The sequence below is a fragment of the Agelaius phoeniceus genome, chromosome 12 (assembly GCF_051311805.1).
Source record: "Agelaius phoeniceus isolate bAgePho1 chromosome 12, bAgePho1.hap1, whole genome shotgun sequence".
Classification (NCBI taxonomy): Eukaryota; Metazoa; Chordata; class Aves; order Passeriformes; family Icteridae; genus Agelaius; species Agelaius phoeniceus.
The window spans coordinates 6,324,543-6,346,769 of NC_135276.1; the positions used below are offsets into that span (position 1 = coordinate 6,324,543).

The 22,227-nt window shown below is 39.6% G+C and overlaps 1 protein-coding gene across 1 annotated transcript; it reads right to left on the minus strand.

The window, feature by feature from the left end:
- Positions 1 to 573: 573 nt before the first annotated feature.
- TDRD12 (tudor domain containing 12) lies at positions 574 to 20,611 on the minus strand. The gene is made up of 31 exons (XM_054640983.2): positions 20,591 to 20,611; positions 19,555 to 19,713; positions 19,121 to 19,257; positions 17,895 to 18,014; positions 17,204 to 17,259; positions 16,337 to 16,422; positions 15,223 to 15,424; positions 14,982 to 15,058; positions 14,647 to 14,705; positions 13,877 to 13,937; positions 13,120 to 13,224; positions 12,782 to 12,964; positions 12,190 to 12,343; positions 11,138 to 11,265; positions 10,415 to 10,603; positions 9,566 to 9,694; positions 8,613 to 8,730; positions 7,732 to 7,865; positions 7,425 to 7,645; positions 7,127 to 7,226; positions 5,791 to 5,978; positions 5,270 to 5,477; positions 4,664 to 4,756; positions 3,614 to 3,783; positions 3,039 to 3,101; positions 2,840 to 2,949; positions 1,791 to 1,845; positions 1,506 to 1,619; positions 1,272 to 1,425; positions 1,112 to 1,178; positions 574 to 776 (listed from the first exon to the last, which is right to left on the minus strand). The coding sequence occupies exons 1-31, from the start codon at positions 20,609 to 20,611 to the stop codon at positions 691 to 693; spliced, it is 3,747 nt and encodes a 1,248-aa protein (XP_054496958.2). The 3' UTR covers positions 574 to 690.
- Between the last annotated feature and the right edge of the window lie 1,616 nt (positions 20,612 to 22,227).

Sequence of the window (22,227 nt, forward strand, 5' to 3'; positions counted from 1 at the left end):
ATACCTTAGTGCAGGACAATGTTAAAAGCTCACATACATTCCAAAATGCAACTGCACTTATGCAAAGCCCCAGGAAAGCTCTTCCTCATGAAAACCACGATCAAAAATTGCTTGAGGCCAGATGAATATTCTTGGACAGACTGGTGCTATTTTTTACACTGTTCTTTGTAGACTGGTGCTTTGCATGCATGTATGTATGGCTAAAGCCACTTTTTGCTTCCACTTCACAGAAGAGGCCTTGTTTTTTTGAACAAAAACTAGAGGTAACTTACACCTCTTAAATAACCCACTAGAGACTGGTCTACCAGCCCCCCCCCCCCCCAAAATCAAAAAAAGACCCAAAACACCTTACATTATATTTAGGTATTAAACAAGTCAAAGAACAGAACCAAGAGAAGGAAAACATCTGCTCCACCACTGGTTTTTTTCAAGTAGGTAATTTCTGTCGTCATCAGGATGCACAGCAAGACCAAAAATAGATTATATCAGCCTTTAAGTGTTTTTACACCAGGTATTGCTTTGCCAGTACCTCTTCTCAGGTGAAGATTGTAATTAAGCACAGTTGCAGTCAGGTTCTAAAGGCACTAACATTTTTAATTAACAATTACATCAACTATCAACAATTACATCAACTGTTTAATTAACAATAATACAATTCTTATCAGAGGGGAAAGGAATTTCTCCTCCAAGTTAGTCATCACTTTCTGTATCGCTGTCTTCTGAGGACTCAAACCACTCCTCAGATCCTGCAGGAGGGTAGTTCAGTTTTCCAGAACCTGCAAGCGATTAACAAGGTGTAAACATTTATAAACCAGGAAAAAATGAGCTCCAGAACAAATCCATGGTGCTATTCAATGACCCAACCCGGCAAGCTCCAACACTTTTGACTACAAACTAGACCAAAACACTCAGAACCACTTCTATGTGCCTTCAGTCTGGGCTAAGCTGACAGAACAATGCCCTGCTGCCTCGAGTTTGCTCTAGAGGTCCCCTCAGCTCTTTCCAGAGAATTTGAGCCACCTGCTGGAATAAATATTTCAGATAAAGGCAATGCAAAGAGAGAATGTTGATAATTTTATGCGTTATAAACACAGATTCATACAATCCTTACCAACTGTAAAAGGGATTTCATCTTCAGACTCCTCCCAGCACTCAAAGTCTAAGGACACATGAACATTCTGTTGACAAAAAGACAGTTTGAAATACCTGCTCTGATGCACAGCAAACATGTTCAGAACATTCAGTAACTCTCAAATTAGTTTTCACTTCACCTTGTTCTTCAGTAATTTGCACCATGTTCCTTTCTTCTCTTTTACCAATAAAATCACAGCCTCTGTATCCTTAATCACACATGTGGACTTCTCTGCAATTACTGACTGGTACAGCTCCAGGTCAGCCACATAAAGTTTGCCTTCTGAATAAGCACTGCAATATACAGTCAGTTTAAAAACACTAAACCCAAACAAAGACATTTTTCTGATTATATTGAAGTTTCTTAAACCTACCTGAAAGTTACCTTTTCTCTACAGAACTCACATCTACTGTCAGTTGCCCTCAGTATTTGCACCTTCAGTGTCACACTCACATCATCTTGAAACCACTTGATTGGTGGATGACAGCTGCCAAGACAGTTCATTTAATAGGTATTTTCCAAAGCAGAAAACCACTGAGGTTTAGCCAAGCTGCCTCACACAGAGCCAGAATTTGCCCATGAAGTCACAACTTAGCCATGGCCGGGGCCATGCAGACCTACACCAGCACAAGATGGGAATGAATCACTGTTTTCTTACCCCTTCTGCTGATGCACAGTAGAGTCTTCTGCTTCTTTTGTTTGAATTACATCATCTAAAAAGAAGACATCCAGAAACATCTTTTATACTTCCCTATACTACAAACAACAGGTATTCCCAGAATTTCCCTGTACCATCACAAAAATAACTTGCTAGCAACCAATTTACTGTCTTTGTCCTTTATATTGTGTACTTCCTATCCTGAAATATTTGATAAAGTTAATAATTCAACGAAAAATTTTATTATCAAAAATACTCTAGTTGGTGTTAGAAGATTTAAAAAAAATCTAACCAAACATGTTCTTTTCCAGGTCAGGTAAAAGTTTTCTCCAGTTTCAAAACATTATTTATTTGACACCTGAAACATGATTTTGGGAATTAGTGGGGAGCTTCAGGAATGAAATTATTAATAGGGGTGTCAACAACACAGCTCAAAATATGGCTTTAGTGTGACTATTAACAGGGGAAAAAACCTTCTACAATAAGCACTCCAGCCTTTCTACCTGCTAGAACCTCCTCACCTTCCACTCAGCTGCTAGCAGGTAATCCTGTCCCCCTGCTATGCCTAAGCATTTCTAAGCCTCTACTGACAGAACAGTGAACACATCCTTGAGATTAGATGAAAAAGAAATGGGGGGAGCACCATCTTCTGCCATTCTCAGTCTTGGGAAAAAAAAATTACCCTGAGAACAACTTTATTTCAATAGATTTCAACTCCCTTCAATCCTGTGGCCTTGGACAGCAGAGCTCTCGTCCCCTCTACAGCAGAGATGTCCTGCTCACATGTTCCACTCACAGCCAAAGAATTCCAAGTGTCTCAAGGACAGAGCATTCCCCAGACAGCCACAGTTACAGGAGCAAGAGTCACTCTCCCAGCATCTCCTGACTGCTCACAGGAAGGCAGCTCTGGCTGACTGCAAACAGCAGCCACGTGGTGCTGCTCTGGACCCAGAGCAGTGTGCAGCTGCAGGATGACTGTTAGGCTGGTACCAAGCACCTAACTTGAATTCATCATGTTTGAAAACTTGTGGAAAGGACTGAAGACTTACTGCTTGGAGGAGTCACAGGACTGTTACAGCTTTCAGAAGAATTTTCCTGTATCGAGGGATCCTGGGGACTGGACACTTCCTCTAGATCAGCTGTGTCCTCTTTTGTGTTTCTGAACACAAGACAAAGCAGTTTTAAAAGGAAACCCACAAATGACCGTCAGCTTCACCTTACTTTGCCTCCCCCTACTTTAATCTGTACCTTATTAACAAAGCCTGTAATGCAGTTCCCAATTTTTCAGCAGTAGTCTCAGGCTTAGCAGATCTGTAAAAAAATGATCCAAGCAGCTGCATTACACACATTTCAGCACACAGCATCACAGTCAAATTATCTGGTCCCTAGCATTACATGCTTTGGCAATGACATGGAGGATCCCAAACTTCCTTTCCCAGGAGAAAGGAATAAATGCAAACAGGTTGTGCCTGAGATACCAGATATTGACCAACTGGCATCCAAACCAGCTACTGAGCATCATAAATTCTGACAGAATCTGAATTCAGACTCAGTACTAACTACAGAGTTAGTAAGTTAGGAGTCACAGAGATAGGAAAGTTACTAACTTGCCTGTCTCCATCAAATTCTAGGTCAGTGTTTTCTAGAATTAGAATTTTCTTTTCCTTGGCGTTATGGGGCTAAGGAGTAGTTAATGGGAGGTAGACATATTGCAAACACAACTGCTCCTGCATTTAAATGAACATCACTGTCAGTGCATATTCAGTTAAATACAGTTTTTCTCTTAATAAAATATATGCTGAAAAAAAATTGCTAATACTTACAAATGCTCCAAGCTCTGTCCATGATCCACAACTGATACCTGTGTGCACAGTTTCTGAATTTCTCCTACATGTTCAGGATTGTCTGTTCCCAAACCCATCGACAAAATCTCAGACCGAATGTTGTACTCGTTGATCCACATCCTCATCGTGGGAAGATGGGTAACCCCAACCTTGAATTAAACAACATAATAAAGGCAAAGCACAGCTCCTTAATGGCTTCCCTCCAACTCAAAGCTGCTCCTTTAGTCAGACTTCCAATGTAGCTCTATTGTCTATTGCCTGCAGGCAATTTGGTTTTCCTGATTTTCAGACAGGAACATCCCCCATGTTTAATAGTTTTCCAACCATCACTGTAATTTGCATTGTGACAATGGCTCCAGTAACTGGCTGTGTGCACTAACAGAACCAGGAGGGCAATTGACAGCCATAACAGACCTCATGCAGTCAAGAACTGCGAGCCCCAGACATCCTGAGAACAGCTGAGGGGGTGGGGGACACAAGAAAAAATGCCAAAGCCAAAAACTGGTGAAAGGTTGAGCTACACCATATGGGAACTGAAAAGAATGACTTCCAGATAATTTTCTCTTTCCGATCCATTTTTCACTTGACTCACTCCACAAAATCAAGGAGTCTGCAGATGCTAATGGATGTGAAACTGTAAAACAAGAAAACTCCAAGAACAAGAGCAGTCATTTTTCCTGTTCTGATCAAGAAAATGAAGGAGTAACGTTTTAACATTTTTTTAATTTGCAGAAAAATTTGGACTAAAACCAACTGCAAACTAGTGTAAAGGCTGTAAGAGTAGAATTAAGAATTTATAAACAAAATAAATTAAGTCTACTTCAAGAGCTGTTGGATATCAGCAAAACATCTTGGATGGTCCCAGTTTCATTCTTCCAGTGGAATGTAACAAACTGCAGGACTGATTTCACAAGGCAAACTACTGAACACCAGTACCTCCCAAATACACTTGTTTTACTCATTTGTGGAAGAGTCTTGGACTGTGTGCAGATATACTAAGACTTCCCTGTGATGCAATTCTATACCTACCATTGGGTCAACCCAAACTGTCTTTCCCAAGGTATGCACCACTTTTGCATGATGAACTTTTCCTTTAATTTTGTGATTGATGTGATCAGTCACCTAGGAAAAACAAGTTATCACTGCACTTGGGATGTATGGATACCAACACAGCTTTACAGTCACTTGAACTACAATGGAACAACAACTCCTGAGCTTAACAATGAAAAGGGTATTCAACAAATAGTTTTGAGTAAACCAGTGGAACACTTTAACTTAACTCAGAACAATACTAGCCTTCAAAGACAATGAAAGATCACTCAAACACAAATCAATTCAGTGAGGCTACACTTCCCCTGTTCCTCCCCCAGAATCCAAAGTAGTGAGAACCTATTCTAAAAGAAAGACATTGAAACCAGAGAAAAAAAATCCCATTAGCTTCCCTGTATTATTTCACAGAAAAACAAAAAAAGAAAATTGGCCTTCTTAGAACCTGCCCCAATTGCAGGTAGTGTCAATATTAGTAAGCAATGCAGTTTGGTACCCAAGTTTACAGTTTGTAACTGTTTTCCTGTAGAAAAGAGAAAGAGAAGGTAAAGAATGTAACAGAAATACCATACAAAACCAGCTTATTACCTTTGGATTCCATTCAACTTCATTATCTATGGGTTTTACTCTACAAACTATAATTTCCACAGCCTGAGGTGGCAGACTCTGAAATTTCACAGGTAAGTGAAGCAGCTGATCACTATTCACTTGACTTGTCCTGCCTTCATCTATGTATTTAATTGTGACCTTATAGGCATTTTCTTCATCTTTTGCTGCAGTCTCTACCACCTGAACCCTTCATATAGCAGGAAAAGAAACACAGAATTATTACTCGTATAACCAGGTGTGCAGGATATTTTTAAAAATTGCTCTCATTTTAAAACTGATATTTCCCCAGTCCACTCTGTAATCAAGTGCACGTGTGGGGAACAATCTTGTTTGCCATTCATGAGCTCAGAGTAGGCAAGAGCTTTTTTAAAGTGTTATTGGCATAGCAGTGGTTTTTTTGCTGCTTTTGAGGACTTTTTCTTTACCCAACAGTCAAGTTTTTAAAAGTCTTTGTATAAATACATGCACACGAATCAAGTAAAAAGCCAACAAAATTTTACCTGTGGCAAATGGCTTCCTCACGTAACCCATAGAACACTGACTTCTCCACAGTGCTCACAGGAATCCTGTGTCCTGGTACCTTGAAGTAATCATTCATTTCTTTAGCAAGAGCTGAATATTGGTCCTTTTGCTTCCTGACTATTCGACCAAAGTACTTTGTTGCATGTTCAATGAAGAGAGGCAGGATCTGAAAGGATCAAATACATCAGCAGAAAGGAGGGGTATGTGATTTCTCAAACCAGTGAAATTCAAGTCTTTATATATAGTTCATATACCTCTTTCCAGCCCCAAAAGGTGACAGATTTTATACATACATAGTTCAGAGAACAGTGAGTTGTTCTTATTCTCAATCCTAACTGGCCATAGATGAGTCAGCAGTGGACAGCAATGTATGGAACAGGAGCTGCTGGGTGTCAGGTGATGATATTCCACCTCAGTGAACACCAGTGAGCTCTGCCACTTATCTGTCAGGCTATTAACCACTCACACATTCTGCACCACTCCAGCTCTACTCTCAATGCTCCCCAGCCTTACAGGGAGAACTGACTGCTTTTTTTGCACCAAAAGGACTTAAATAAAAGACTACAAACACAGCTGTGCACACCAATGTGTAAAATGCTGCTTTGAGAGCACCTCAGATAAAGCCCAAATCTCAAAGGGAGCTGGAGACACAAACTGTTACTGGGATATGAAGAATCACTGTAGCAAAGTCAACCTTAGAGCCACGAAGGTTTCATGGATGTGGAACTACTGAAAAAGAAGTCTAACTAAACAGCACCCTATAGTAAAAATCTTCCAAAGCACTGATATTTTTGAAGGAAATAACTCAAATGTTCTACCTACCAGACAGGAGCTCCCCATTTCTTGGGCATACCAAAAATGAAAATACATTCTGTAATCCCAAGGCCAGAAAATGCTCAGTTTTCAACAGGTTTGCACAAACATGTCAGCTAAGAAAAAAAATCCTTCCACTTCAACTTCTCCTCACTCCCACACATTACTCTGTGTTTCTTCTACAAGAAATGTAAGTTTCTATAAACCTCCATCTTTGTTAATTTTGATATACAGTCTCAAATTATAAAGGGAATGAATACACAGAACACAAGTCCTCTTCCCACAAAATGTTAATCTTCAAAACAGGAAAAAAACCTGAGGTAAACAGAATTACCAACAAAACACAACACACAGAACATCTGGCACACTGATTAGGCAAGGGAGAGTACATTAATCCTACTGTAGTAGGATTAAGGGAATTTAAAAAAAAAAGTAACATGCTAAGTAGCTGTTTAAGACCTGTCCTCTTGGTACCCAAATCCAAGAAAAACTGTAACTTACTGTCACACGTTCAGGTGTTTCTATCATTTCAGCTGCAATATTCTGGGCCATGTCTATTGATAAATTAATTTGATGACGATCTGGACACTCTGTTCTGTTCCTACATTAAAAAAAAAAAAAAACCACAACAAGTTTAGAAAAAAATCTCTTTGCTTTCACTTTTAAAATACTGTTAAGTAACTTGCAACAGGAAAAATCACGAGCAAACCTGTTTTAGATAAAAGCATCCAACAGGAAAATTCATCAAGGAATCAGCAGCAACCATCACTGAGGGCACAAAACACTGACACTTCCTTACCTGCAAATTCCAAATGCTTTAAGAGAAGCACACAGGGGTCTTGAAAATTTCTGGTCTTCCTCAGATTCCTGCACCCTGGCAGTCAAATCATAGAGTTCTTCTGGAATTTCAGCTTCTGCATGCTTTAAGTAGTAGAAAATCTCAGGTGCATGACAGGAACTGTTTTCTGTCAGCAGAATGACTGACTTTGCCTTTGTATCTTCCTGATCTACAGCAGAATCCTAGCAATAATGAGAAATATTTTGGGAAATGTTTATGGAATCCACCAGTAATAACTCAGCACCACCCAGTCAAGGTTCACCCAAACCTTTATGGCAGGGCAGAAGTTGTCACTCATGCTTTGCAGGCGCTGCCCAAAGACTGCTGGAGATGGGAAACTGAAATGGATCACCCAAGTTGCATCTGTGATTCCCAAGGAGTGCAGGCAGTCATCTGTTAAAACTAAGCACATGTTTTACACAGATATGTAACTGTAGTAATTCAAACATGGGAAGTATCACATCACACACACCACAGCTGATTTCCTTCTCCCAACTGGAAGATGGATTTTTCCCCAATACATCCCTATAAGGCTTTTTATTTCCCCAGTCAATAAATCTCATCAGCATATGGCAGACACAGCATTTCATGCCAAGCTCACAGAATTCTCCATTTCCTGTCAGCACCACAGAATACAGAGAATTGAGCACCACTCACTAATTCACAGGAGTAAGACAGGAGACAGCTGAAATACTGCAGGAGTTCTCATAGCTCTGTGCAGAGCTAAGTCCACTTTCTTGTTTTTATGTAACATAAAGAACAAATTGAGTTTGAAAATGGATAAAGGTTAGTGCAAAAAATTTGGAAAATAACCCTAATGGAACTTACAGAAAATTATTACAATAAATCTTTGTAGTTTGGAAATTATTTCAGACTTTGTGTCTCCTCTGTAGCAGAGGAAATTGTAAAATGATGGAAAATCTTTGAATACATTTAGGTTCTTTAAACTAAACAGAGAAGATAATAACAGGAGAAAAGAAAGAAAAAAAACAAAGCAAAGGGCTGTAGCATTAAGAAGTAAATGGAGAATTGGAAAGAGTTCATAGGGATCTGCCCCTGTGGAAGTGGTGAGATAACCCAGTGTAAGTGCTTGGTGCAGACCTTAGCTCTACATTAAGATACAATCCCAACCAGACAGAGAATCCTCACCTAACACAGCAGGAGTGCCAGAACTGTGCATTTTCCTCCACCTCTCCAAGACACACTCAGCATTACACTTGCTCTCTTTATGCTTTTTCAAGGAAACTATCGAGTTGCTCTTCAGTGCCTGCATGGCAAAGTAAAAAGTTCCACATTCCTGCAATGCTGCAGTACTTGCTCCAATCAAATCTAAAAGGCAGCCATCTCTTACTAGAATTTACCTTTTACTGTAGAGATACAACCAAAGAACTAATGAAATTTAGGTTTCTTATATGAAAAAAGAATGTATTAATGGAGATAAGGTTCATTAATTTCCTGTATAAAAAGAAAACTACAAGCTCATGTTCTCATGTTTTAATACATTAGTTAGACATTTAAGAAAATAAAAATGTCAAGCTTTTCCCCTCATTAATGGGTTCTCTCTGATTTCATGATCTAACAACATGCAGATTCACATTTCAGTCTCTCAGAACAAGCACTCTTCATCACATGAACCCCTGAAATATTTTGAGAGGCCATGTAAAATATCTGAAGTTGGTGTTCAAAGAATTCTTGTCCAACTAGAATTACTATGAACAGATTCAATCCTACTTTAACATCAACAAGCACTTTTTAAACTGGTGGCAAGGTTGGTTTTGATATGCTTGAACCCTCAAAATATTCAAGGGAAATGTGTTAGATAGTTACAACCCCAAACCAGATTTGCTTCCATTAACAGTCATCAAAGAATAAACAATCCACATGCACCAGTATTTACATCAGAAATGAATCCTAGAAGTATCACATGATCTATGTCAGCCATTTGCTGACAGTCATAGTCTGGGGTTACTTTTAGCAGGAATGATTAAATTCCAAATTCACATTCCTCCTTTATTCTCAGAAGCCAAGATATTTTAGTTTGTTATAACTTTAGAATTAAAAAAACAAACAACCTGCTTATGTAAGTTTAAACACTTTCTTACCTTATGAATCAACTCTACTTCAGTCACTGAGTCAGTGAAAACCAGCACTTTCTGAAGATTCCTCTGGGTAAAATCCAGAATTTTGAGTAACTCAGCAGTTCTGTTGCTGTTCATGCAGGGTTGCACCACCTAAAAGCAAATACAAAACAGAGAGCTGGTAATTCATATAACCCATACATATCTTACTATGTAATTCTTCCTAATCCTAACCTTGATGCATCCACCATTGACACTTTCAGTTCTGCTCAATCATTAAGGCTTCTCACAAAAACTTTTGAGTTCTCAGTTCCTTTACATGCCCAGAGTATCTACTTTTGGAGATTTCCCAACCTTCAAAATCCACAAATGATGCCATGCTGAGACACAGTGTAACTCAAATCAAACTTAAACCAGTTCTTGTTATTCCTCATGGCTATACCACATTGACTGGAAACTAAGTGAAAAGACACCTAAGAATATGTAATAGGTCTTCTACAAATTTGAGGTATAAAGTTTGGTATTGTGTGAAAGCAGCAAACCAAATGCTTTACTTGATTTGCCCTGGCACTCCTTACCTTGTAGTTCTGCCAGCCACAGCTAACAACTGCAAAAACATTCTGGTCAAGAACTGTATTGTTTGCAAATAGATCTCAAATTCAGAGTCATTTGCACTAACCACAGAACAGTCAAGGGACTGTCTTCATCTCAGTCCTATAGAAGAAAGTAAGAGACCTCCAGCTTGTTCAGTGACTCACCTGCACACGATTTCTAAGTTCAGCTGACACTGGGAGGCAGCACTGCAGCACCAGCTGCTTCCAATAAACCAGCAGCAGCCACATATCCAAGCAGTGACAGTTTCCTAAGTTTTACCTGTTGCACATTTCCAAAGATGGCAGCTTCTTCAATAACAGTTATCACAATGTGAGGGTCATTCATAAACTCCTTGATCAAGGGTGTGATATGTTTATTCCACTGAGTTCCCACAGCAATGATCTGATGTGGTCGATTCCCCCGTGCCTGAGCAGTGGCTTTCTTGTAACAATCCAGTATAGTAAACACCTAGGAAGAAAAGTGATTTTTTTTCTCTCCTCTCATCACATTCCAGCAAGCACATGACAGCCCAGAAAAAATACACCGTTTGAGAACACTGTTTTTTCCAGTCACGAAGCCACTACCACAGCAAACTGCAAGTTTCACTCCCCAAAAGTGTACAAATATGTACACTTTTGTCCTATTCTTTGCATGACTTCTGAAGCATAAGAAAGCAACAGGACAGCATATACATGTGCATGCAGGATTCTGTCCAGAGAAGATGAAAATCTCAGGAAAAAGATCTGTTGAAATCTCTAATATAAAAAGCCTAGACAAAGATTTGAGAGGGCAGAGACATTCAGCAAAAACTAGGTGGTAACTAGAAGACAAGCCCAACCTGCCAACACAGTAATTTGCAAATACAAAAATAAAAAGTAAAATAAAAACAAGGGGTTCACAATAAACCCACTTCCAGGTTTTTTCTCCTCAGTGTGTGCCACTGTTCCAGACTCATGCACAACTGGATCAGCATTTTGCCAAGTGACTGTGGAAGGCATTTACCTGTTCAGCAGTGTCAGAGAACAACACCTCAATCTCATCAAGAACAAGATGGCAAAGCTGACACAAGAACCCAGTGTTGTCTTCCAGCAGTCTCAGGAGGTTGTAGGGTGTAGTCACACCTATTTCAACTACAAGGTAAAGATTGTTACTACTAAATTACTACTTGGAATAGTTTTACTGTGACAACAAAGGACATGGTAGCTTTATTAAAAATGGTCACATTTGTATTTCAGATTTATCATCTCAAAACTGGGGAGTTTGTATTTTTCTACTCCTCCAAGTTTTCCAAGACATGAGTGGGTGAGGCTCTGACATTTTGAAATCCAGTGAAATGTCTGAAGGTTAGCAAGTTTACAAAGCAGGATGTCATCTCATTTCCAGTAAGGTAATGGAAATAGAGGTAATAACTTCAGAACCAAAGAGCCAGAAGGGAAATATTTATAAATATATGCAAGAGCAATTAAGTTCAGTTTCAACAGTGGAATAAAGCACACGTTGTAGCTTAGGAACTTACACAGATGTGTGTGCACGAGTATCTATCTACACATAGAAATAAAACCACACAAATCCTCACTGGCAATTACACCAACAGCTCTGCTGCTTAAAGGCCTGAATTCACCCACCAGGCTCAAAGTTGCACGATGGATGAAAAAATACCAACTGCTGAAATGGAGTTTTACACAATTCTTCATAGTTCTATCCATAGTTCTTATTCCCTTGGCACAACAAAAGCCACTTTTGAAAATGCAGGTATCAAACAAAGGCATCACACCAGAACACACCTCAATGTTTTAAGTACATAGATCTAAGCAGGGCAAGTCTCCCAACAGCTTTTTATTCCTTCTATGCTGCTTCTCTGTGGAACACCCTCTGCATGCTACCGAGTTAGATACAATAAATGGCCAGTACTTTGTGTAACAGCAAATTGTAAACCAGCATTTCAACAAATAAACCAAGAACCTGAGAAGCAGAAATTGTTCTTTCACATGCTCCTGCAATTAAGGCAACCCACACTGCCTTCAGGCACAACTAAGATGACAAAGTGTTCTTACAGCCTCGGATTTCCATTTGGCTGGCTGCTTCCTTGTTCTGCCCAAGGGTTATCAGCACTGGATGAAGGTGTCTGCAGCCCTTCCTGTATGTTTTCAGCAGGTCAAAAACAAGCTGTGCCTTCTTCCATCCAGGACATAAAATCAGTGCTAGTGGCTACATACACAGGTACAAAAATTGACAACATTTGTCAGACAGAAGTACAGAACCTTAAGAATCTTGTCTTACTAGGGTGGTTGTACTGGGCCATTTTCAGAGGTCCCTTACAACCTCAGTAATTCTATGATCTAACAGAAGCTAGAAAATGCATTGTAGTATTTAAAACAGCTAATACCCATTTTAGTTAATAAGTACATACTACTCATGCAGAAACAAAGCTCCACTGTGTATGCAAGTGCCAGGGCATGAACCACTTGTTAGGGATTGCTTTAAAGTAAGTTTGGGACTTGCCTCATTCATAGAGTCCATCCAAATCCTTTAAGCAGAGACCTTACAGAAACTGGCAGACATCATGAAGATAGACTGAGATGACATTAATGTATACATTCCAAACATGCAGACAGTAACAGGTTCTCTGTTCCAATATATACATACCCCACTCATGTTTGGCAAGACTTGGTAGTCACTTTCCTGCAAAAGTGTAAGAACTGGTGGAATATATAATAAGGGATCATTTCCCTGATGGGAGATGGTAACAACATCACATCCCTCAGCTACTGGTGGCCAACAGTAGGACTGGGTGAAGGTAGGGCCTGAAAACTTGTTCCAAGCAAGTTCCTACAGAAATAGAAATTAATAATTTCCCAGTAAATCCGTGTACTTAAACACCAACAAAACAAGACAAAGTGTAACAACAAGTAATATTTACTATGGTAACTTGAGGTATGAAACTTGTCTTAAAAAGATAATCAATGTAGTATTATCACCTCTACCTTTTTCAGACCATCAAAAAGTGGTGCTGTTTCCAAAACTGATGATGGTTCAATTTTCTTGCTCAGGAACACAAAGTTTTTTTCTTTCCCAACATCTTGTAAACTCTGAAACCATGAGACAAATACATTATAATGGCAATACTTAACAAAAGGGGCTTAGCTTACACAAATTCAGAAGCACTCACTGTATTTAAAAAATGGCATTTTGATGCAAATGAATCAAATTCTGAATTCATTTTAAATATGATTCATACATAATGATAGGTTATACAGACCAAGGGTGAGATAAAAACTTGTTATTGCTATTCTTGAAGAAAGACTTTCAAAGATGGTTTTTCACTGTCTGAAACCCCTCAAGAGATGCAGTGGACATTGTGTGCACAGCTGGCACTCAGTCCCACAAGGAGCAGCACGAGGCAGGGACAGCAGTCACAATGCAGATGGCAACCTCTGTTCTCTGCTCCAATGCAGGTCCTCCACAGACTGCAATCCCTTCAGAAACACCTGCATGGAGCTCCTTCTACTCCTCTGACCCTGGCATTGACTGTTTCTCACTGGTTTTTTGTTCCCTTCCCTGTGTTTTTGCCCTTTCTTAAATTCAGAGAGGCATCCCCAACTTGGCTGGCTCAGCTCTGGCCTGCAGAGGCCGATGCAGGAGCAGTCAGCCCCTGACCTCCTTCCACAAAGACCCAATGCTACCAACACCAAACTGTCTGCAGCACAAACCAAGTTAAATAAAAGTTAATGTTTGAAATACCTGTTGGTCATCTTCAACTGTGTGTGTCTGAAGGAAATTGGCATTTAAGAACTGTGGAATCCTGAGAAACAGAGATATTAAAAACAACATAAATTCAAAAGAAAAACATAATTTATAAATACCACCAGTACTTCCCAAGTGTCATGAAGCAATTCACTTGAAGTATTTTTGACATATCTATGCCATTGAGAAAAATCCTCAATACAAAAGCAGAAATCAAAACACACCCCCAGAAAGCAAAATTTAGTGAAAACAATCTTTCAGAATCTTTTTCAAAATTAAGTTCCCTGACATAAGAAGAAAAATAGATTGGACTGCAGAAAAAAAGGCTTCTTAAAGTTCCAAAACATAAAAGAACTCATCTTTGCATCAGTTAGAAACTGACAGAAGAAATACTCCTGAGGTTTACTTCATATGCATCAACTGACCTGCAGCACAGTGAAAGCATGCACAAATTGATCCACTCCTATTTTATTAAATCTGAGAACTTTATAATCACTAAACATAAAATAAAGCAAATTAACACACTTAGTGTGCAGAAAAATACCTCCTCACCCCACCCTTGTTGTCGAGCTACTGTTTAGAAATAACTGGTATTTTTCCAGAGTAACCATCAGCAGCTTTGAAGACTCCTTCCCCAAAAGCATGTGTCTGTAGCTTTCCTTTCCCTCTGCCCTTTAGAGGCCTAAGAACAGTAACTGCAAACACACTACAGCTCCCAGCTGTCTGATGACAGAATCATTCTGAATATTTAACATACTGCACCACACCTCTCTGTTTGAACTGCTTTATCTTCCTTGGAAGGCAAATCTGGCACCATGCTGACCACCTAGAAAGGAAACACATTTTAAGCACTAAAATACTGTTCAAAAGTAGTACTTAAAACACAAAGTTGAAAGTGTTTTTCTCATGTGGGATTCTCCAAATATTTTGCAGCATTCTTTTCCAAATTCAAAGTTGCTTTGACTAAGGCAACAATTTTGATGTAAAAGCTTCAGGAAACTGCCAAAAATAACAAGCTGGGTGACTACAGCACTCCTAATCTGGCCTATGTATGTTTATGGTAGCTTGCATTTCACAATTCATTACAGAATGTAATACTTACAGGCACAGTATTGTCATTTACATCTGTGTGCGACCTTTGGGATGGTTTTTTAAGAACAGAATTACAACCAGCAGGACCTAAAAAGGTAAATAAAATGGAGATAGCCATTTCTGATGATCTGAACACATAAAAAGCCAGAGATGGACACCATGTGTCCCAGTCACTGGGATCCAACCCAAGACAGGACATTCCCATTCCACACATCCAACTAAAGGACTGTCTCCCCAGCTGTGGGTCCCACCTGGCCCAAGATGAGGTGACACCTCCTCCCCAAAGGGCAGTTTTGGCCTGGCAAGAAACGTAGGACCAACAAACTCCACTGGAACACACTCAGCATTTAAGGACACTTCATCATCAGAAACATCTGAGGAACTCCCTGCAGTCCCTTCATCTTCCTTGTAATGAGCAAAGTGCTTTGCAACCAGATCATCATTAACACAGATCTACAAAAAAACCCAAACAAGATCTTTTTTTTGATCAGTGTCAACAAGCAATAAGCTATACAAGCACATATTTGTTTAAAATTTATGTGAAGATTTAAACAAAAGCAGTGCTTTTATATATGATAAAAACCCCAAACAAAACCCAACCAAGCAGAAACCCATACATAAGAAATGCCAGTGAATGCTTTCTGTCAATTATTAGTTCTAAAAAAAGCAAAGTCCTATCTTCATGTATCTTCTTTCCACAGGTGTTAATTACTGAGTTCCAGGTTTCTGGCCAAAATTCTGTACTGAATTAACTGTTTCCATGAGCCCTCTAAGAGCCCTCTGATTCAGTGAAGCTTCTATTTCTTTTGGATTCAGCACACATCAAAATCTGGCAGAAAAAAAGGGCAGTATTAGGCCTAAAACTTCTTTTATCTACTATACACAGCTGCTTAAGTCTGGCAGTAGCTACCCCAGGTATTTGACACAAGTTACACATTTTGGCAAGTGGAACTAGATTGGATGTTTTTTCCAGCTCCTTGAGGACTCATCTGTATGCAAGAGTGTGAAATTTTAGTTGTTTTTACAGTATTATGCAGCTCAATAAAAGTATTATTATTATTCAGTATTATTCAGCTTAGTGAAACATCTTCAAACATGATACCCCAAGACGTACACCAAATAATGCACATAGTTATCCACTTAAATAGTGGCTGGACATCACTTGCTTATGAAAAAAAAAAGGTTAATGCAGAGAAAAATACAAGTTCTGCCTCTTGCAATTTCTCCAAAGGTTTACAATGAACAGCACTGTAATAAAAACCTCTAATAAATTAATGATTTAGCTTCTACTGTATCTGAATAAAACATGCTAGCCATGCTTTCCAGTCTTAAACTAATAGTGCTGGCAATATAAAAGTATCTTACCTTTTCATCTTTTATAGTCACAAAAAGAAACACCTCTAACACTTGATCTTCTACTGTCTGTATTGTGGCTTTAACCTCAGTAGCCTCTAAATGCAGTAACAAACACAAGAAAGAAGATTAGACTCCTATCACACTATTGGCATTCTTCACTTGTACTAAGACAGACAAAATCAGGCATCACAATTAAAAATGTGTAACACTTGTTATTTCACCTAAGTGAAATGAGGAATTTAACAATAAAAACTTAAAAGCTCCAAAAAGGAACTTGTCCTTATTCTTTGGAGGAGGTTTGAGAGCTGAAACAGATTAACAACCCCTCGAGACAAACCACTCTTAGCTCTACACTGAAAATCTTGGTTTTCTCTTGGACTCTGACAGGCTGGGCACCAGCATGCGCTTTCCAAGTGTGACATTTCCTTTTCTTGAAAGAAGTTGTATTTGCACATCTGTACAGCTTTGTTACACTTTTCATTTGGGAAACACAGCTAATCCAAGTCCTGAAGCACCTCTGCACATGCTAATGCAGGACAGCAGTGATGCTGATTCAGAGTCTCATGTTGAATATACACAATGGTTCCAATGTTCAAAACAAATGTGACATGAATGCTCCCTCAGTTAGCCTAATCCAGCCTAAATACATCTACTGAACTACCAAAACTTATGCAGCATGGAAGCCCAGAGTACTCCAAATACAGCTCCACAAGTACTTGTGCCTTAGTCACTCCATACTTAGGTAGCTCCTTTCTCATTGTTTTTAACTAACAGCATTTATAAATATAGTCAAGTATACTCAAGTATAATGAACTTGTACACAAGTACTACATTTCCCTCACAATTAATTTTTCTCAAAACTGAAGTGCTGTTTACCTTCAAGAAGCTTTCGAAAATGCTGAATGGCAGCAGTATCCCATCTTTTGGCTGGTCTAGGAAAATAAACACAACCAGTCTTTCCAGATTAACAAACATGAAAATGGTAATTTAAAAAAAAATTCTATACAAGCACAAAGCTCTAAATCATGAAAATTCTTACAAAGTGCCCAGCTAGATAAATCAGCAGAATCTGTTTACTCAGCACATCACTTTAGTTTGGTAATATTGTTCCAGTTCACCAATATCATGAACTTTAACTTTTATCTTTAACTTTTCACAATATCATGGAAGATCAAAATTAAAAGATCTTTTGTCACAATATCATGGCTTGCACCAAATATGAAATATGAAGAAATTACAGAATCATTAAGGTTGGAAAAAAACCCAGGATCACTGAGTCCACCCACTAACTCAGCACTGCCAAGGCCACCACTCAATGTCCCTTAGTGCCACATCTATACATCTTTTAAATCCCTCCAGGGTTGGTGACTCCACCAGTCCCCTGGGGAGCTTTGTCCTCTCGGCTGGAATAGAGTTGATTTTCCTCTTAGTAGAAGGTACAGTTCTGTGTTTACTATGAGAATACTGCAGGTTTCTTCTTGAAATATAATCCCTTCTAAAAAATTCTACACTGAACCCTCACACTTCAGAAATGCACCAACAGAATGTATTTACTGGCTCTCCTTACCCTATTTTGGCAGTGTTTTCACAGTAGTCAATATGCAGGGTCAGAGGCTTTGTGCAGTGCAGCCGACACTTCTTTGCTCTGTGTGGGATCTTTGCAAATGCTCCTGGTAAAACTCGAATGCTGCAAAACAAAGTGGAAATTATCTGATTTTACAGGGCAGAATTTCCTCTCCAGAAGTCACTGGTCTCACAAAGCACCTCTTGTTATCCTGAATTTGACAACACTGTTCTTCCAGGAGTTTGGATGCCACTGGCTCCCACCTTGAAACCACTGTCTCACTCTAAGAGGCGCCATCAGGACCAACTGATGACCAGGAGTGCTGTTCTATTCATTTAGTATCAATACACATCCTAGTTACCTGAAATCTTTCTGATCCTTTGCCACTGCAGTTTCAAGTCTTCTTGCTACTCATCTTCTAAATATCTTCATGGTATTTAACCCATTATCAAGTCGTTTTCCAACAAAGCAACAGTCGTTTTCCAACAAAGCAACAGTCAAAACATTATTTATTTTAAAATACTTTAATTTTATGGAATACTACCAAAACCAATTTGGTGAAGTTTCTTGTGCTCCAAGTTGCATATTTTAACAAACAAACAAACAAACTTTAAGAGCTGGACTAGCTTGCTCTGAAACACATGAACATATTTTTCAAGGTTTTAAAACCACAAGGTTTTCCACTCATTTCATCAAGAACTCAGAACCTGTGAAAACTCACCTTTTTTGGCACCATGACAAGACAAACTGGCAGCTCTCAATAAACAAGTTGGTCAACTGCAGTGGGAAAACCCCCACACATTGATGTTTAGATCTCAAAAGCTGTTGCAGCAAGTGAAACCCTGCACTATAGATGGTTTTTGTGCCTGAACTTCATTGGCTGTAATTTTTTTTTAGTATATACCAAATTATTAAAGAAGAAAAAAATATAAAGGTAAGTTTTAACTTGCAATCACACGTCTCAATCACAACAGACTGACATTATTTCTATTCTAAATCTTTAAAAAAGCAAAACCTAAAATGGAAAGCATCTTTAGCACAAAATAAGGACTGGTTTGCACTTAGGTCCTTTCAAGTGTATTATTTGGTTAGCACCTTCTTGTTAACACAATCTACACATCAATTAAACCAATTCATTAACTAAGTAAATATTAACAGCATCTGTACCTACTAGCAAATTTATTATATGTGATTATTTACAAATACATGACAGTAACAAAAAGACACACCTCTCTGATGGAACAAAGCAGTACTTGGCATAATCCACGAGGAAACAGCTGAGCTGGTAACCCTCTGCCTGGCACCTCACTGACTCCACCAGAGCCCTGCACCAGCACTTCAGCTCCTCACTGAAAACCACATAAACCTGAGCAGAGAAAAAGAACAAGACAGCAGCTTCTGTCACATGGCCCCAATTACACTCAAAGGCTTTTCAAAGGCAAGGACACAGTATTTATTACACAGCCTTCCATTTTCTTTGCAAAATGCAAGCCTTATAGCTTCCAGTTAGAAGGCTTACAGATGAGAAAACACAACTCACAGAGATGCTATTATCTGTTTTTCTGTGCAAAATTAAAAAAAAAAGAAAACAACATGCATTTAATACTTCACCACCAAACAGATTCAAGTAATAGATTATTTCTATGTAGAGCAATGATCTTACCTGGCCTTTTTTTATCTCCTCTTGTTTTACTTCATCTGCATCTTTATAGCAGTTATAAAACTGTTCCATTTCAGCATTCAGGTTTTCATACACAGTTTCACCAACTACACCGGGCACAGATTCTTTCACAGCAATCCAAAAGCAACTTGGATCCTCAGCCTGGGCCAAGGAGCAGAGAATAAATACTACTGACTTTTAAGAGTATCTGAGCAGCAGATGTAAAAATAAAACTTGATTTTAACACGGCACCTTCAAAATTATGGTGACTGGCACTGAGATACAGAATGTTAATACATGAAACATCTTTCACCTTTATAGCATTAGTTCATGAAATGGCCTCCAAGTTCCTTTAGCACTGCAACAAACACCATGTGGGGTCTACAAGGGAGCACCATTATCTAAAAACTTGGTTAAACCAAACAGTGGAAGAAGTGTGAAGACAAAGGTTTTTACTTCCATGTGCAGTCCTCAGGCCTGGAGAGTATCAGAGTGGGAAATCCCATCTGTTATGCCTACTGCTGTTGATTCTCTGTTTTGAGAAGAATAATTTCAGTGTAGAGGTAATACAGGTGTTTGGAGAGGCCTGGAGGCACTCTCATGGACATGCTGAGCTCCATGTTAAGAGAAAGAGAGATCATAGCTCTCAAAGCTCAGAGATCATAAAAAGCACAGGGGAGCTCACAGGGTTCCTAATGAAGACTGCTGGGATGGGATGGGCTGAGCCTGCCAGTGTCCACCTGGGTGTGCCCCAGATCCTCCAGTTAGCCAGGCAACTAAATAAATTTACTCTCTTTATTTCAGCTGTGGCTTTGTGGTTTTTCTGGCTGCCTGCCCATGTTAATTCACACACTTACCTATTTTACAGTAAATCCTAAAACAAACAACAAAACATATATAACCCAAACTGACTCCACAAGTGCAAAGAAATGATGGCAAATGGAAATACAGAGGCAACATCTTTTTTGTAAACGTGACCTCCAGAAAGTCACATGGAAACAGACATCAATTCTTCAGATAAAAAAAAAAAAAAGCATACCTTTAATACTGCAACTTCCATGTTTACCTCCCGTGTCTCCCTTATAACTACTGTAAAAGAAAAACATTTGATGAACCATTTTGATTGCCACCATTTTTTTCAAAGCCTATTTGAAGAGCATACACCTAAAGCAAGCCTATAACATTTTTCTACTCATGTCAGGAGTACTAGTTTAAGCAACTTATTGTTATGATTTACATGTTTCAAAGGGTTCAAACCAGCTTTCTTAATGAGGGACTATGTTAAAGCCTAATTAGGATTTACCATCCATGCTGCATCTCTTCCATTCAAAGGCCAGCAGAAATAGGCTGATCAGACAAGGGCTATTACAACCTACCTACATGATCAAATGAATAGAAACACCGAAGGAGAATATTTACAACTTTAAAAAAATCCCTCAGCCTAATACAAAAGAGGAATCCCAAACTCAACAAACAAGTTTAATGTCACAAATTTTTATTAAGTATTTCACACTACATCTGTCTGCAGTGGTACATACCAGACCCAGGAGTTACAACAGAATAATGAAATTTCCAGCAAATAATTGGCAATTCATTTTGGCACAAACCAAAACATCGTGGCATCATCACTGCAGGATCTAGCTTACAACTTAAAAGAATTAACAATCACAGTAGATGCCTAATTAAATATTTCAGAAAAGGAAAGTGAATACATTGTCCTTCCATTTCCAAAACTACTGCTGAACAAGCCAGAATTCAGCAGCAACAGAGCTACCCTGAGGTGACACAGGGCGACAAGCTGTAAGCGACAGCAGGGACCATTCCCAGTTTAACAAGACAATGGAACAGCTGAAACGATTGCAGAAGCTTCTCCCAAGATCGCTTAACACAAGCAAGGCTCCCGAGTTACACACTCGTTTCTTACCCTGCACCGTTATACTGCACCAAGAGATTATCAGCGCTGCCCTCGATACGTAACGCAGACTTTTCTTTCAGCAATAACACGCCAAGGCCATAATTAAGTTCAGCTGAAGTGCCAGGTTTATTAGTACAAACCCACTAAATGGCGCATCAACGTGGCAGAGATGAAGCACGTTCACACACAGGACCACCTCTCCCAACCCACTCCAAGTAACTTTCCCGCTTTCTTAAGAACGGAGTAGGGAAACAAACGCTTCTCAAATCCCACACCTACCACGAGACAGTATTTAACCTGTAAAAATGCTGTACAGTACTAAATCCCTCGCCCCACGTGCTGCACTAACACAGACTTAGGAAAGGCAGAAGGGGCCTCTGCAGCCATCCCGGGGTGTGCAGCCACTCCCGAACACACAGCCCGTTACTCCTCTGCCAGCCGCGCTCCACCTAAGCCCTGCTCACCCGGGAGGCGCGGAGAGAGAACAGCGGCAGGGGACCCCTTCTTCGCTTTACTCCCAATTCCCAGTCCCCATTTCCCCCTGTCCTACCATAGCTCCACGCTGTTTCCCGTAGGAACGAGCCCACTGACCTCGTCCTCCAGCGCTGCCCGGCTCCACACACCGCACTGCCGCCCGCTCTCCCCGGGAAACCGTCCAGAACCCGCAGCGCTCCCGCCCCCAGAGCCGCCCCGGGGCGGGTCGGAGCCCAGATCAGCCCATCCCCGGCTCCACAGACTGCACTGCTGCCCGCAGAACCTTC

What these genes read in the sequence shown, in the direction of transcription:
- TDRD12 (XM_054640983.2), bottom strand. Translation starts at nt 20,611, where the DNA reads ATGGAAGTTGCAGTATTAAAG. An exon ending in TCTCTGACACTGCTGAACAG is followed by an intron (nt 10,604 to 11,137) that starts GTAAATGCCTTC and finishes TTTTCTTCCTAG; the next exon opens with GTGTTTACTATACTGGATTG. An exon ending in TGGCACTCCTGCTGTGTTAG is followed by an intron (nt 7,866 to 8,612) that starts GTGAGGATTCTC and finishes ACATGTGCTTAG; the next exon opens with TTTTAACAGATGACTGCCTG.